General features: G+C 38.6%; 1 protein-coding gene across 6 annotated transcripts in view; it reads right to left on the reverse strand.

Moving 5' to 3' along the window:
• Nucleotides 1-14395, reverse strand: part of ARHGEF3 (Rho guanine nucleotide exchange factor 3) — a 112056-nt gene that overhangs the window by 51399 nt on the left and 46262 nt on the right. For 5 of the 6 annotated variants that reach the window (XM_071550788.1, XM_071550789.1, XM_071550784.1 and 2 more), the window contains one exon: nt 4505-4567. In XM_071550788.1, the coding sequence (XP_071406889.1) occupies nt 4505-4567 (63 nt within the window). Of the gene's footprint in view, nt 1-4504; nt 4568-14096; nt 14246-14395 lie in introns of those variants that run through there. The other variant, XM_071550791.1, reaches the window with a different exon arrangement.

Consider the following 14395-nt stretch of genomic DNA (forward strand, 5'->3'; position numbering starts at 1 on the left):
ACAGGCATGAAACACGCCACTGGCTGAATTAATTGTGTGGACTGAAGTCTGTTAACTGAATTAAGCTTCCAGGTGGAGACCAACATGAACAAAGCCATGTCAGATAATATGCACATCTTCCTTTAAACACAAACTTCCAAGACTGCAGTGGCCTTGTATGTTCTTGCACTCAGCCCTCACAGTCTGCTGGTCACATCTGTCACAAGTTATCATCAACTGTTTGACACTGAGGGGATTTGCAAATTCACTTCTTTAAGCTGGCAAAAAAATGAGCCAAGACCAACCAGTCAGTTGAATAAGCCAGTTTATCAACTCCTGAAGCATCAACACAGTCCAGATCACTAAGCAAATACAAAGATCGTTTAACATGCTGAAGTTACCAGTCCTTGTCCTGAGTCAGCAAAGCTCCAGCCAGCATTTCCTGTGAAAGGAAATTCTGTCTCTGTGACTGATGGCCATGGAAAAGACAGGTGTGTCTGGCACTGGACAGTCATGGAAAACATTTAAAATCTATTTTTATAAAACAATTGTAGACAGATGATGATGCAAATTGGAAGAAGACCCATATGAATGTTGCTTTCCAAGATATGAAGCAATCCAGTCGTTAAATGGTTAATATCCTCTTCCTTTGCCATCCCCACCCTCTCCTGGGCAAAGGTGGCCCAGAGATACATTTACCCAAACTGGAAACCTTGCACAGTAAAGATGGCTGGATCTTTCCGTCACCAAGTACAAAAAAGAGTGAAACACAGCAGTGACTGCAGCATGTGGTTTTCACCTCAGCACTTGAGGGAGCTGGAAGAACCAACCAGGATCATTCCCCTCATCATGTCAACTGGGCTGCACAGGAAAGGCTAATGCACTTATTTGTTAAATAAATAAGCTATTTAACAAAAATAGAACCAATTTTATTGCACAGGCTGAGATTTACTATCTGTAAAAATTTAATGTTATATGATTATCCCAGTAAGAATCTAAATTCTTGATAAGAAACACACACATTCAAATTTTTATATTCTTAGCCACTGCTCTGCAAAATAAATGCATTCACTGAAGATGAAATAAAAACATAAATAAAATATAAATATATATAAATAAATATTAAATAAATAAAAATAATTTGGCACATCTTTTCAAGGAGATAAGAAAGTTTCTAGACAAAGGAACCTGAATATTTTGTTATCTACATCATGCTACAATCCAAAGGCTCCAATTAAACGTGGAGCCGTCATTAAGTAATGGCTTGGAAGAAGAGGAGGTGTGGATTGGACTAATGAGTCTTCTTAGAGTGGCCATGGCAAGCTAAGGATGGATCTGAGGCCAGCAACAGTAAAAAAGAGCTGTCCAGAGAAGGGTGTGCCGGCAGAGTCAGCACCCAGGGCCAGTGCAGAGCACGCCCTCCCAGACTCAGACGTTTGCAGGTTCAAGGGCGGCTGGAGATCGATGGCTTCACTCAAGATAATGATTTATGATGGATTCTTCTTCCACAAACTTGCCCAATTTGTTTCTGAACTCCCACAAAACCTCTGGTATCCAGAACACCCTGTGCCAGAATTGTGCCACTGGATGCTGGGTGAAGAGACACTGCTCTTGGTTTGTTTGGTTGGAACCTACAAACAGTTTTACTTTGTGCCCTTAATCACAAGAGAAAAAATAACCTTAAACTGATCATATAAAACTAATCACCCACTAACTTTTTTCCCAGTATATTTGGTTTCAATTTATCTAAGTTTCAGCATATTTCACTGTTTTTTATATGGAAACTGTTCCAAACTTCTGATTATTTTAGATACTTCTCATCAACATCCCCCTTTCCCTTAAACCACGCCCTTCTCTCCCCCCTTTTTGGGCACACATGAAAAGTGGAGAACAAAAGAGAAAGGCAAGGTGTCTGTGTAACACCACCACAGTTGGTTTCTGTGAGGTAGGAACTGGTCCTTTTTGAAATTTTCCTTCTTTTTCAAATTTGCCTTCACAAACATGAGAATAAAAGATAAATCTCTGCCCTGTAACAAAACCTCTAATTGCTTAGAACGTCACCTGTGGCTCTGTAAAATCAAACCCCAAGTCAACAAGACACACATCTCTCCCCAGTATAAATAGACTTTAAGCACATGCAGAGAACAAAATGCCTCCACAGGTGAGTATTCACCATGAACAGCTGGATTCCAACTATTCCTTTTGTGCTACAACATTCCCCAGTGCAGCTAAAAGACCCTCCAATATTTTCTAATAGCATGAGACACTTGGTATTCAACCTAGATGCATTCTCAGCCCTGTCTTTATCATTATCCATCAGCACAAAATGATGTGAAAGGAAAAAAGAGTTTATTTGCCATGTCCAGGAGGCTCACAAGGGTGATAGTCCTCCTTTACGGGGGATTATAATCTAATGGGCAGGAACACTAGTCATGAGAAAATGGGTAATTCTTCCTGCCCAACTTGTTTTAATGTCAACAGCACCAAGTGTTGATGGGCATACTTCTAGAGCTAAAAGCCTGAGGGTGTTATTCTGAAGTCACGTGCCAGGCTCATTTTCTAAACCAAAGTCACTTCCCTCTCAAAGTCACCATGACAGTTCAAGTCTCCTGTCACAGCCAGAGGCAAACCAGCCCTAACAGCAATTCCTGCCAGGGACGAGGGCACAGCATCTGCCACGTGCCAAACATGAAACTGTAGGACTTTAATGGAGAGAACTTCAGGGCAAAGTAAGTTTCAAAGACACAAGAGACTCAGTCTGTGGCTGTTCAGCTTGAGATAATCAGCACTTTCTGGTATCAGAAAAAAGGGGTGACAGGCTTGAAGCTCCCTCAAGCAAAAAAGATTCATCTACTAGTTATATAAATTGTACATAGAAATAAACGGATCATTCTCCAAGATGCAATGCATACCCACTATATCCTCATGTACCTTTTGGACAGTAGTTAAATGTTTAGCTATTGGTCAAATCAGAACCTATGCTCATCTGGGTATTTCTACAGCAGTGTAACAGCTTCTACACAAGAGAATTTGACATAATTGTCTCAATTATAGAAGAATAAAATAACCCTCTTTACAAAAACATAAAAATAGTTAAACCCAGCATGTTGCACCCCAGATCAGAGTAATGCATCTAACAAGCTATCAATTTGTCCGTAATAACAATAAACAGTCAACAATTCTGAATTTTCCCTGAAGAATTACTATTCCTTTAAAACTCCTTTAAAGGAATAACAATTCCTTTGAAGTTGGGCCCAATGTAAGGTCTAATGGGATTAAGTGACATTAAAGTATTAGCTCACAGACAAGGTCAGGCTACTGTGGGTTTATGATTTCCAGAGCGGGGCTGGATCCCACCCAGCTTGCTTGAAGTGCCTGCAAGAGCTTGCATTGGTCTGCAGCCATCCAGGCAGGTGAGCCCTTAAACGTAATTGCTTCTTCAAACAACAGGTGTACTTCAAACCAAAATTAAAATTTAACCATGAAAGAAACCACAGCACTAGTTTTGACACCTGCTAATAAATAAAACTGTTAAAACAAGCAGTGTTTATTCTCTATTTTTAAACTTACTTTTTCTGTCTGTATGACATGAGAGGCTACAGAAAGGGAAAACGGGTTCAACAGCTGAATGTAAATAAAACACTGAATATACTGACAAAAACACTGAGCAGAAGGAATGGTAATTTTTCCTACATCTATTTTTGTTCCATGGATTTGAAATGGTAACTGCAAGTGTACCATTATGTCTCAAATTTACAGGAAAAACAACACATGTTGCAGTTTCCTGCATAATTACCTTCATTAAAACTTGGATTCAACATCCACCATAATAAACACAGGGAGTTAGGTCCCTATAGCTTACTTCTAAAAATAAACTAAAAATTACTACATTGACACTGAAGTAATTCTTTTAAGTTACAAAACAAGTCAATATTTGACCCTTCCTTACAGAAACAACTGAAAAATCCACACTATTCAGAATATTTGTACTGAAAAGTACACACATAATTTGTGTGGTTTTCTGGTGCTGCCCTCACATCTGAAGTGTGTGACAGGGTGTGTGCAGAGCTGGGTGTGATGGGCACAGCACTTCAGCACTGACACACGGAGGTCTCACCATCTCATTATCATCACACTGCATAGTTTCACAACACCAGCATTAACCACCACTGACAACAGAAATAAAATTTCTCACGCACCCATGTAAATACATAAAAGGTTTGGATTTAAGTCCTGCATTCAGAATTGCCTTTTATTCTGATAATTATTTACTAATAAGAGATTTGCTTCTTTACAATAAAATTTCACTATGACTTTTTATTTTTCTTGTATAAGTTTCATCACAGAAAATGAGAGCAGTAATACAGCAAATGCAATTTTTTCATCATAAGCAGAACAACTTATTCATGTATGAAAACAATATAGTTGAGAAGATGACTGGGTTTATTTCAGAGTACCCCTAATAACCATATTTTAATTTAAGGGGATGGTGAAGGAAGGCAAAAAAGAGAATTCAATTACTCACACTTGTGTCCAGGCTGCAGATACTGATTGTATCTTCATCTTGAGTACTCTGCTTCCGTTTTTTCTATAACACAAATTGAGAAGAAAAGCTCAGTTTTGATGAATAATACCAACTACCATTAACTTGATCACGTACACATAATGAGGTCATACACATATGTGGATATAAACTATTTTTCCTCATGATCATTATAATAATCATGTATGTGAGTTTAAATTATTTTCACAAGTTGAAAAGCCACCTATTAACACATTAGTAAAATAAATCTCTTCCTTTTTCTGCTCAGTGAGGTTCCCTTCAATTAAGAAACTTAGTTCTAACTACAAGCCTAAGTAATTATTCCATGTTGTAAGTTGTACTTTGGCACTTGATATGAAGTTTTGTAACTAATGAGACTGTCAGGAGAAGAAACACATATTTTTGTGGCAAGTCTAGACTTAAGATTTTGCAAAATGTACATTCAGCAATCAAGAACTATTCCAGACAGTCAATGCAGTGTGAGTAACAATGTCCTGCAGGAATTACAGAAAGATTTCTGGGTTTCACTCTCCATGTCAGTGCTTGCATTCTGCTCTATATTCAGGTTTTGCTTTTGCAAATGGCAAACCCTCTCTTGTGTCATTTCACGGGCTCACCGCAATACCCTCCAAATAAGTATGAAATTGCAGTTAGCAGATCTCTGCATTTGCTACCAGGCCAGGAAGATTCAAGAAATAAGAGAAGTCACAGAATACATGCTCCTTATTTATCCAGCTGTGTTGTCTTCCCCTGCAACCAGAGATAAGCATTCACACATAGTCATGGCTGGGATTTGGTTTCCAGCCTACAGGAGTCAAAGATGAGCAATTTAGGGAGCAAAAACCCCCAAAGAGACGCCATATGGAGCTCCCGGCTTATGAGATGATGAAAGCTCAGCTACCAGGCACAAGCTGCACACAACACAGTCATTTTTAATTATTAAAAAATAGAGAGAAAAACAGTATCTCCCCTGCCCAGTAGCCATTCTCCCAGCTTTGTGAATCCTGCAGGTTTTATTCCATCAAGCCAGTGAAACAACTATTGAATCTCCCAGGTCAAGCAAATGGTTTCTGAGAACTGTTTCTCTGATGAACATAGATAAGGAATATTTATCACAAAATGTAGATGTTTGGATTTCACGGGGTTTTATATATTAAATTATAGGTGTTGAAACCTTTTATATTTACTTACTAGTTTTCAGCAGATCTTTGACTTGTGTAATCATATTTAAATACAGGAAGTAACTTCTCACACTTTGGTTTACAATAGTTTCCAAGTCAGCGACAGCTGTGCTGTGTTTTGACATCATCATTATCCAGAGCTGGACCAGGAGTTCTGTCACCACATACTGAAGCAAGAAGTGTTTCATGAGAAGTAATTCTTCACCCTCAGCCTAAGCACCATCAAATCCCTTTTACCATCACAGTTCAGATTTGTAGCAACAAGTTAAAGGACTGACTAGAACACAGAAATTACTGGACCAAACCTCACTGAACAACCAGCAGAAATATCTGAAATAATAGTGAGTAATTTTGCTTGTCCTGTATCAGTCTTTTATAAGGTTGGGGGTTTTTCTCCACAGGATAAACTAATCTGAATTACTATTCAAGGCTTGGCCAATGTGAATTCATTGGGAAAAAAAAACACAAAACAGGGATGAGATCTGCCAGGTCAGTCCTTTACCCAAAGGGCAGCATTTCTTAAGAACCCAGTGAACATGTCATAGACTATTCTTCAAATCTAATTAGACTTCTGTGGGCGCAAGGGCATGTATCCTTTAGTTTTACTCAAAAATATATATATTGATTCTATCGAAGTCTATGCTGAGTCTTTATTTCACAAAAAAAATTTATAAAATTAACATGTCCCAGCCCTCCCACACAGTGTCACAGGTTAAACAAAAATGAAGGGTGTTTAGATTTGGAATACAGGTTTCAACAAGAGGAAGATAAATTAAAATGGTGCATGGATCTGCTGTCTCTGAGTCTATACTAACTGAAAATTCTAGTGGACAGGTGTACAGGATGCAGCTGCATTCACAGCTTGGGTTGGTGATGCTTTAAGTCTGAAATCCTTAATGACAGAAGTATAAAAACGGTGCTAACCTAAACTTCAGTCTGCAAAATATCAGAAAAATAAAGTTAATTTCAAAATCAATATCATAATTCAAAAAAGAGAGAAAAAGATAAGTTAGGTGCTTGATTAGAGTATGAGCTCCCAGTACACCACAGGCAGGTCAAACTAAAAAACAAAATAAAAATAAATACTATGCATTTTGAAACTGTATGCTTTCTACAATGGAATAGACTCAATTTCAGTGTTAATGGAGTGTAACAAATGACCACACACACAACAAATAGGTAGCTCCTTTGTTAAATAACTGATTAAAAGACTCTTACTGCAGTCACATGGCTACAGATTAACACAGAAGGTGGCATTTCCAACACAGGCCAACTCTAACAAGAGCAGATTGAGACTATAAATTATGTAATGTGGAGTAGAAGCCCACTAGGCAAGGCTACAGGATTAAAGTAAACTCGATTGAGGCAGGACAGCCTTTCACTGGAGAGGGAAAGTTGCAAAATATCCAAACAGTCACAAGGAACAAAGCTGTATCAACAGGGATGTACAGACCAAAAGGAATGACAACACAGGTAAAGGCTAAGAAAAGCAATTACACATTGAGTAAGTTTGGGACAGCCTGCACAAGGGAGATCTCTTGCTCTACCTCCTAATTAATTGTGCTAATCAAAGGTTCATTCCTTGCTGTATTTCAGATCTTCTACTTACTGAAAAGTAATGTCCACACAAAAAATAACCTACCAAACCACACATTTACTGTACCATTGCTGTCTGGAAGGCTGCAATATTACCCTCCTTCTGTTGTCTGTAAGTTTGAATCAGTGGTTATGCAAGACAAATAATTTCATATAGAAATTGTTAAATATTAACCACTGCAGGCAAGATTAATCTTTTAAATTTTCTAAAAGTTTCAAGGGCTATTACCACTGTATGAGGGGGAGGGGGAACACCACGGAAAAAAAAAATCAATAATTGAGCTACCAGATAAATTTCTTTGCCCATAATAAGTGGATTAGAAGCAAAGATTGCAGTGGATATTGTGCAGAGAGCGTAAGGTGCTCATTAAATTAATCCTTGCTCTTTGCGGGGAGCTTTTCCCCAAGGAGTTACAAGGTCTGTCTCAGTTGCCATAGCACAACACAGCTGACCTCTGAATCTCCCACATTCCAGAAAATCCCCCCTTAAATGCTGCTCTCCATTTCGTGGTTTAAATCACATGGCACATCAAGCAATACAAACTTCATTTCATTTTGTCCTCAACAACTTCCTGCGTATTCCTTCCACAAGCCCCAGTGAAAAAGCCCCAGGGCAGAGGCAGAGCAGACGATGCAGCTCTGTGGGTATCACAGTCCCAGGAACAGGCACTGTCCTTACCCCACGGTCACTCTCCACCTCCAGTGCACGTTGTTTTCATGAGAATGCCATCCTGCAACATTGCAGGGACGCACAAACACCAAATGCTGATTGCACCAGTCAGGCCATGGCAAGGAACAGATGCCACCTGCTCCCTCACTGCAGAGGACTGCTTTATTAGAATTCGTACAAACAGTAAACAAACTGAGCTGGAAAACATCCTGAAGCTGTTTGCCTTGCTGGGAAAAAGGGAGACCTTGGAATGCTTCAGTAACTCCCCTTTTTTGCAGTGTTTGGAGATCTTAAGAAAGGGGAACACGTCTGCATGAACAAAAGGAGCAAGAATATGTTCTGAGTAGAAATATGTCTGTGTTTTCACATGCATCTCAATGGGTACCTCTGACTGAAAAAAACTTATCACAAGTTTGAATCCTAATATTTGTGTTGCCTGAAAAGCCGTGGCTCCATCCATAGTTACAGAGACAGGACACTTCCTGGTCTTAACAGATCAGGAAAGAGTTGCTTTCCCTAATTATCTCACAGGAGATGAGAAGGTAAAATATCCAATTATCTATTAAAGCAGTGATTTAATTAAAGGAATTAAAGCAGTAAGGTATTGTTATACGAAGGCTGGATTAACATCCTCTCCATCACAGGGTTTTAGTTATCATACCACAGATTTTTATTTTACTACCTGGGAAACAAAATGCAAAGATGCACAAAAATAGCATGACAAAACCCACCCTATGACAGGGAAGGAAACGCTTTTCAGAAGAATTGCTGACTTTTGTTAAATTGTCCATTCTAAATGCTTAGAAACGTATCTGCACATAGACCTGTATAAAAATAAATAACAGTTCAAGATAATGTAATTGCATAGGCACATGGTACCCTTAGACATTCTAAGTCACAGACTAATTTCAAAATCAAACACAAACCAACTCACTTTTCAAGCCCTTTTTTGGTACAAAAATCCATTTAACAAATAAGGATCCGTTCATGCTATTGAAATAGGCTTTTTTCCATCCCACCTCCCTCCCAAAACAAAAAGCACAAACCACAGAGAAACTGAAACCATTTAATTAGTTAGTATTTCAGATTGGTTTTGTAGGAAAATATTTTAGAAAAAGTCTTTCCAGAACATATATCTGAGCACACTTCAACATTGTTAACTGAAAGAAAATAACTTTGCAAATAGCAGAGTTACATGATTTAAATAAATCTAAGTATGTACATATATACATACTAAAATATAATAATATATACCTGAGCATATACAAGTATATATATACACACATGTAATTTGCAATAATACAGAAAAGGGAAAACCATTTAGCTAACAAAATTTTGGATTGATTCTAATGTTCAGGAAAAAGCAGGAAGAGATTCACTGTCCTGGGCTTTATGCTCCACTCCAGTTTATGGTACACTCTTATCAGGGACAATATCTTTATCAGACTGAGCTAAAACCCAAAACCAACCAAAGAAAAACAATTTGAAGAAATTAGGTAGAGTAAAAAATAAAATCCAAATGTGGAAAGAGAGGAGAAAACTGACCAAATAGTTAATAAAAAGTCAAATATCAAAGGACAGAAAAGGTTCAATCCACCCTCCAAAGGGGGGATATGTCTGCACGAACAGAAGCTCTATTATTTTTTTTAAAAAAAGCAATCAATATCTCCTTAGTCAGTTGAGAGCACTTTTAATCTACAAGGAACCTTCATATCAAAAGCCTGTTCATGGCCGCCTGCCCCAGGAATCACAGTTGCTGTTGAAGCAGCTGGGAATAAGGCAGGAGCAACCATCATTTTCTTTAGAGAAAGTCATCAAATCAAAACAATAATCCAAACTTCCATGTGAATTTCTACCTACACTGTTTTTATACAACAATCCTTAAAAAAAATCCAGTTAGTTTATGAATTCTCTTTTTTATCAGTAACATCCATACGTACAAATATACATGAGTTCTTCTGTGCACCCTTCTAATTCTTAAACCCCAACAGGTGCCGAAGCTGGTAAGTTCAAAAGAATATTCAGACATCACAATTCTCTTTTTTTTCTTTGTAGTTTGTCGGTGCATCCACACCCTTCCAACTAATGTGTTGATCTCTCTCTTAAAAATCCCTCAAAAGCCCCTCTTGCCAAGACTGTATTTATTCCTTTAATGACTCCAAAAATTCCATCTGCTCTTGCTCCTGTGCTATAAGATCTGTTTCAAGTTTTCACTGTTTCCATTTAAAAATCACATTCAAATACTCTCAAAGTTCTCAGGCTCCCAGTCAGTTTTATCCCAGAGTATGGAGGACTTGGAGACAGGACACAGTCCAGTGATGACGCACAAAGAGCACGAAACAATGTTAAAAGGTAGGCAAGAAGTGAGGTAGAATGAAAGAAACAATGACAAACTTGACTGGGAAGGAAGGAGACAATCCTTCAGTTCTGCAGACCAATTTAAAATGTTTCTAGCAGTTTCACAGATGATACAGCCAGAAAACAAAAAGGACATTTCAGTTGTTTTCTTAACACAAGAAGAAATTCTGACTAAAAGCTTCAACATTGTCCTCGCCTGCTGTTACTACTCAGTTAATGAAATATGCCTTGGATCCAGCTTAAATTGGGTATAAAATTACTAGGCAAGAGATTAATAACCTTATATGTCAAAGTTAGTTGAATAATCACTTACTGAACATTTCCTGCCACAGGTGATGGGATCTAATCCCACTGAGCAGGTTCCAGAAGTGAACTAGAAGAGGCAGCAGTGGTGTCACATGACTCAGCTTCATGACAGAAGCCCAGTAGTACTGAAAAAAGGAGTAGGCCTCACACAGGATTACCCATTTTCCATTTTATCATGCTCCTGCTGCACTGACATTCAAATGTCTAAAAGGAAATAATGGTGCAGATGCAAAAATAAAAAAGCCCCAAACCAAAAATCAAACAAAAAAAACCAAAAAAACCAACCAACCAAAACAAGAAAACAAAAAAAAACTAACTAAAAACAAACCAAAAAACTTGGGCCTGGCTGATCCAAGGCACAGTTTTAGAAAGAAATCCATTCAGCAGTGAATGTGTCATGTTAACCACACAAACATCTTTGTCTGCAATCCCCAGCCAGAAGTATCTGCACCTGCTGTTGAATAACTTGCTTGGTTCCAAGCTAACCAACTACTGTTCCACAAACAAGTGATAATTCTTGCCCTAGAGTTTAACCTCTTTTAGAGAGAGGTGGATCTTCAATCATCTTTTAAACCCTCTTTCACTGTACCATAACCTGCCACTCCCCTTCATGACAGTACCAGTGTTGCCTCCCTGCTCCATCTTTCACTTCCATAGCTGTACCACTGACAGTTCCAAGAATGTCTTCCATGGGAAGACAAAAACATCTGAAAGCACATTTTCCCAGAGTGTGATGCTTTTTTTCAGTTCAGTGATGCATCACACACACACTATTTGGGACCATAATTTCAGAATAATGAATTCTAATTTTTTTTTTTAAAGAACAGACCCTGCTACCCTGCCTTTCAGTATCACGGTTCTTTATGCCTTATTGGCCAAAGGAACTTGCAATCAAAAGTTCCTTAGTTTTGTAAGAAAACCAGTTTCCGTGTATATTTCCACTGCCCTCTACTGTTCAGAACACCAGAGACATTCCAGGTTCCATTTTCTCAAGAGTGTCACAAAAATCTAAACATTAACTCTATTACTTTAAGGGAGAAACAGGCAGAGATGCTCCCACTGCACGGAACCTGGGACACAGTGGGGACAGTCCAACTTCCCACCCTGCACATGTTCCGCTGGCAGCAGCCCTGGAGACTGGGCTTGGGAAAAGAACTTATTTGTTCCTCACGTTGCAAAGAAAACAAATGAAAAAACAGACTCAGCTCTAGGTCTGTTACAACACAGCAGAACGCTGGAACAGAGGTGAGGTCATCTGTGCTGCTTAAGACTTTGCCACTGAAACTATTAAAGCACTTCTGAACCACCATCCTCATCTCTGGCAGCTCCTTTTCACCCTCCTCTCACCACAGCAAGCCCAAGTTCTGCCGTGCTGATAGTGATGGATTTGAGATTTTCCGGTCAATGCAATGTAAAATGAACACTGAAGCAAACAATGAAATGAAAATTATATTCAATGTGTTTAACATTAACAACAGGAAATGGGTGTGCATGTACGGGATGCTGTAAGGACAAGGACTAGCTGAGCTTTGTTTGAGGACTGGTATTTATTCTGTCTTTATTGAATCTTCTTCCTTCCCCATTTTGGAAGACAGGGGAGAGGATCAGTAATGGGAATCTGGCAGAGTTAAATACACTGAAACTTTTCACAGTTTACTATAAAGTCCAAATCAAATACAGCTAAATAAGTTACATTTTTCTCTTTCTCCCTATGAGTTTTTTGTTACATGAGTGAACTGTGATTTTTATTATACAATGCTTTCTCAGTCAGAACTTGAAGACTGCCACATAAATTATGCTATTGTTTAACACAACCAATATCTAAGGATTCTCAATTCACCTAACATATAAATAATAACTAAGATGCAATTTAAAAGAGTCCATACAATACCTAGATTCATCCTCTGTTCTTCTCACAAACTCTGGGTTCTGTCAGATCCAGTTCTTTATGTCCCCAAGTAATACAATTAGTCACCCTGCAGATAATTCCTGGATTCCTTTGCCTTTGGCAAGCTGAGGTGGTGAAGCTGTGGCTCCCAAATCACTCAATACCACATATACACAACTTTTAAATCCCTCCAGGGATTGCGACTCCACCACTTTGTTGGCAGCCCATTCCAGTGCTTGATAAACCTTTCTGTGAAGAAATTTTCCCTCATATCCAATCTAAACCTCCCCTGGGACAACTTGAGGCCATTTCCTCTTGTCCTGTCCCTTGTTACCTGGGAGAAAGGCCTGACCCCCACCTGGCTACAACCTCCTGTCAGGCAGGTGTAGAGAGTGATAAGGTCTCCATATCCCTGAGTGGCCTCACATTACAGGCCTCCACCTTTACCACATGTTTTTAAGAACTTGAAAGTAGAGTTTTAATCAACATAGACACAAATATTTTGAAATAATTTTGTTTCTTAAATGAGAGGAAGCTCTTTAGTTTTCCAGCAAGTGAAAGGATGCCATAAACTGGGATTGGAGCTGCAAAGTTACATCTGTTCACTTGTGTTCCTGATGTGCTACTCTTACTCATGTTAATAGCTCAAAATCCAAACCCCACACAAATCATTGAGAACAACCAAGTACTAAATGTTCACCACTGCAACGTGAAATAGGGTTGAAAAGGTTTTACGCCACAAAGTTTGAAGTGACATATTTTAATTCTATGCTTTGTTCTATTGCTTAATTAACATTACAATGAGGAAGTATTTACACAAAAAATATTTAACCTAAATCTCCCTGGCTATGAAATAAGCCCACTTATTCCTGTGCTATTCCTGGCAAATACAGAGAACAAGTAACCACTTCCTAATTGTTCCCACATAGAGACAAACATATACCTCTCTCATACCTCATATCAAGTCTTGTTTTAATATACACAAGATGCACTAAATCTTTTAAACTTCCTTCAAAAGTTGTCTTTTCTACAGTTACTATCAATCTTGATACTTTTCTATCCATATTTTCTGAAGTGCAGTCTCTGTGACAGCACCGTTTTCCAGGTGGTACCACATCCTCATGCTGCAGAGCAGAATCATTCTGCACTGGACATACACTGGAAATAGGATGTGTTCCAGCTTTCACTTTGACAATGGATAAACTAATGCAGGTTGCTATAATAGCATCAGCCAAAATCCTCATTTTCACACTAGGAGACAGAGGCAGAGACGTTTATTACGTGTGTATGATAAAAAAATCAAATCCAAAGACCTGAACCCACCAACCTGCAGAAACAAACTGCCAACACAAGAGAGAAAAATAAACTGTCCTAGATCCCATTGGGATTATCCGAGTATATTACCTAAACCTTTAGTGAGTTTCTTCCCATATGGAAGGAAATATTTCTGCTGAGGAACATTTTGGTTTAATCAATACCCAGTTTTAAATCCTGGCATGCTTGGAAGCAGAATCTGTGCAATTTCAACTTACACATACACACACAATAGTTACAAGATCCCGAATTCATGCTTACCTGATAATGCACAAAAAAGCAGCACCACACCATGAGGTACTTTGTATTGTACTCAGATTTTCTTAATATTCAACGTGACAATGAAAAGTCTTTGTTACGAAGAAGTGCCTATGTCTCTCCCTCAGTTTGGGGCAGGAACTCCTCCCCATGCAGCCACATAGTTTGCTCTCGCTTCCTGCCATGCAGCGCACTACAAGTGTCACAGGCTGAGTGATGTCTATTGTCGTGTCTCTCTCTCTTGTGGTTTGCCCTCACAGACTGCTTCAAATAATATTTTAAACAGACAAAAGTGTTTTACA

Source organism: Pithys albifrons, chromosome 3, assembly GCF_047495875.1.
Source record: "Pithys albifrons albifrons isolate INPA30051 chromosome 3, PitAlb_v1, whole genome shotgun sequence".
NCBI classification, from domain to species: domain Eukaryota; kingdom Metazoa; phylum Chordata; class Aves; order Passeriformes; family Thamnophilidae; genus Pithys; species Pithys albifrons.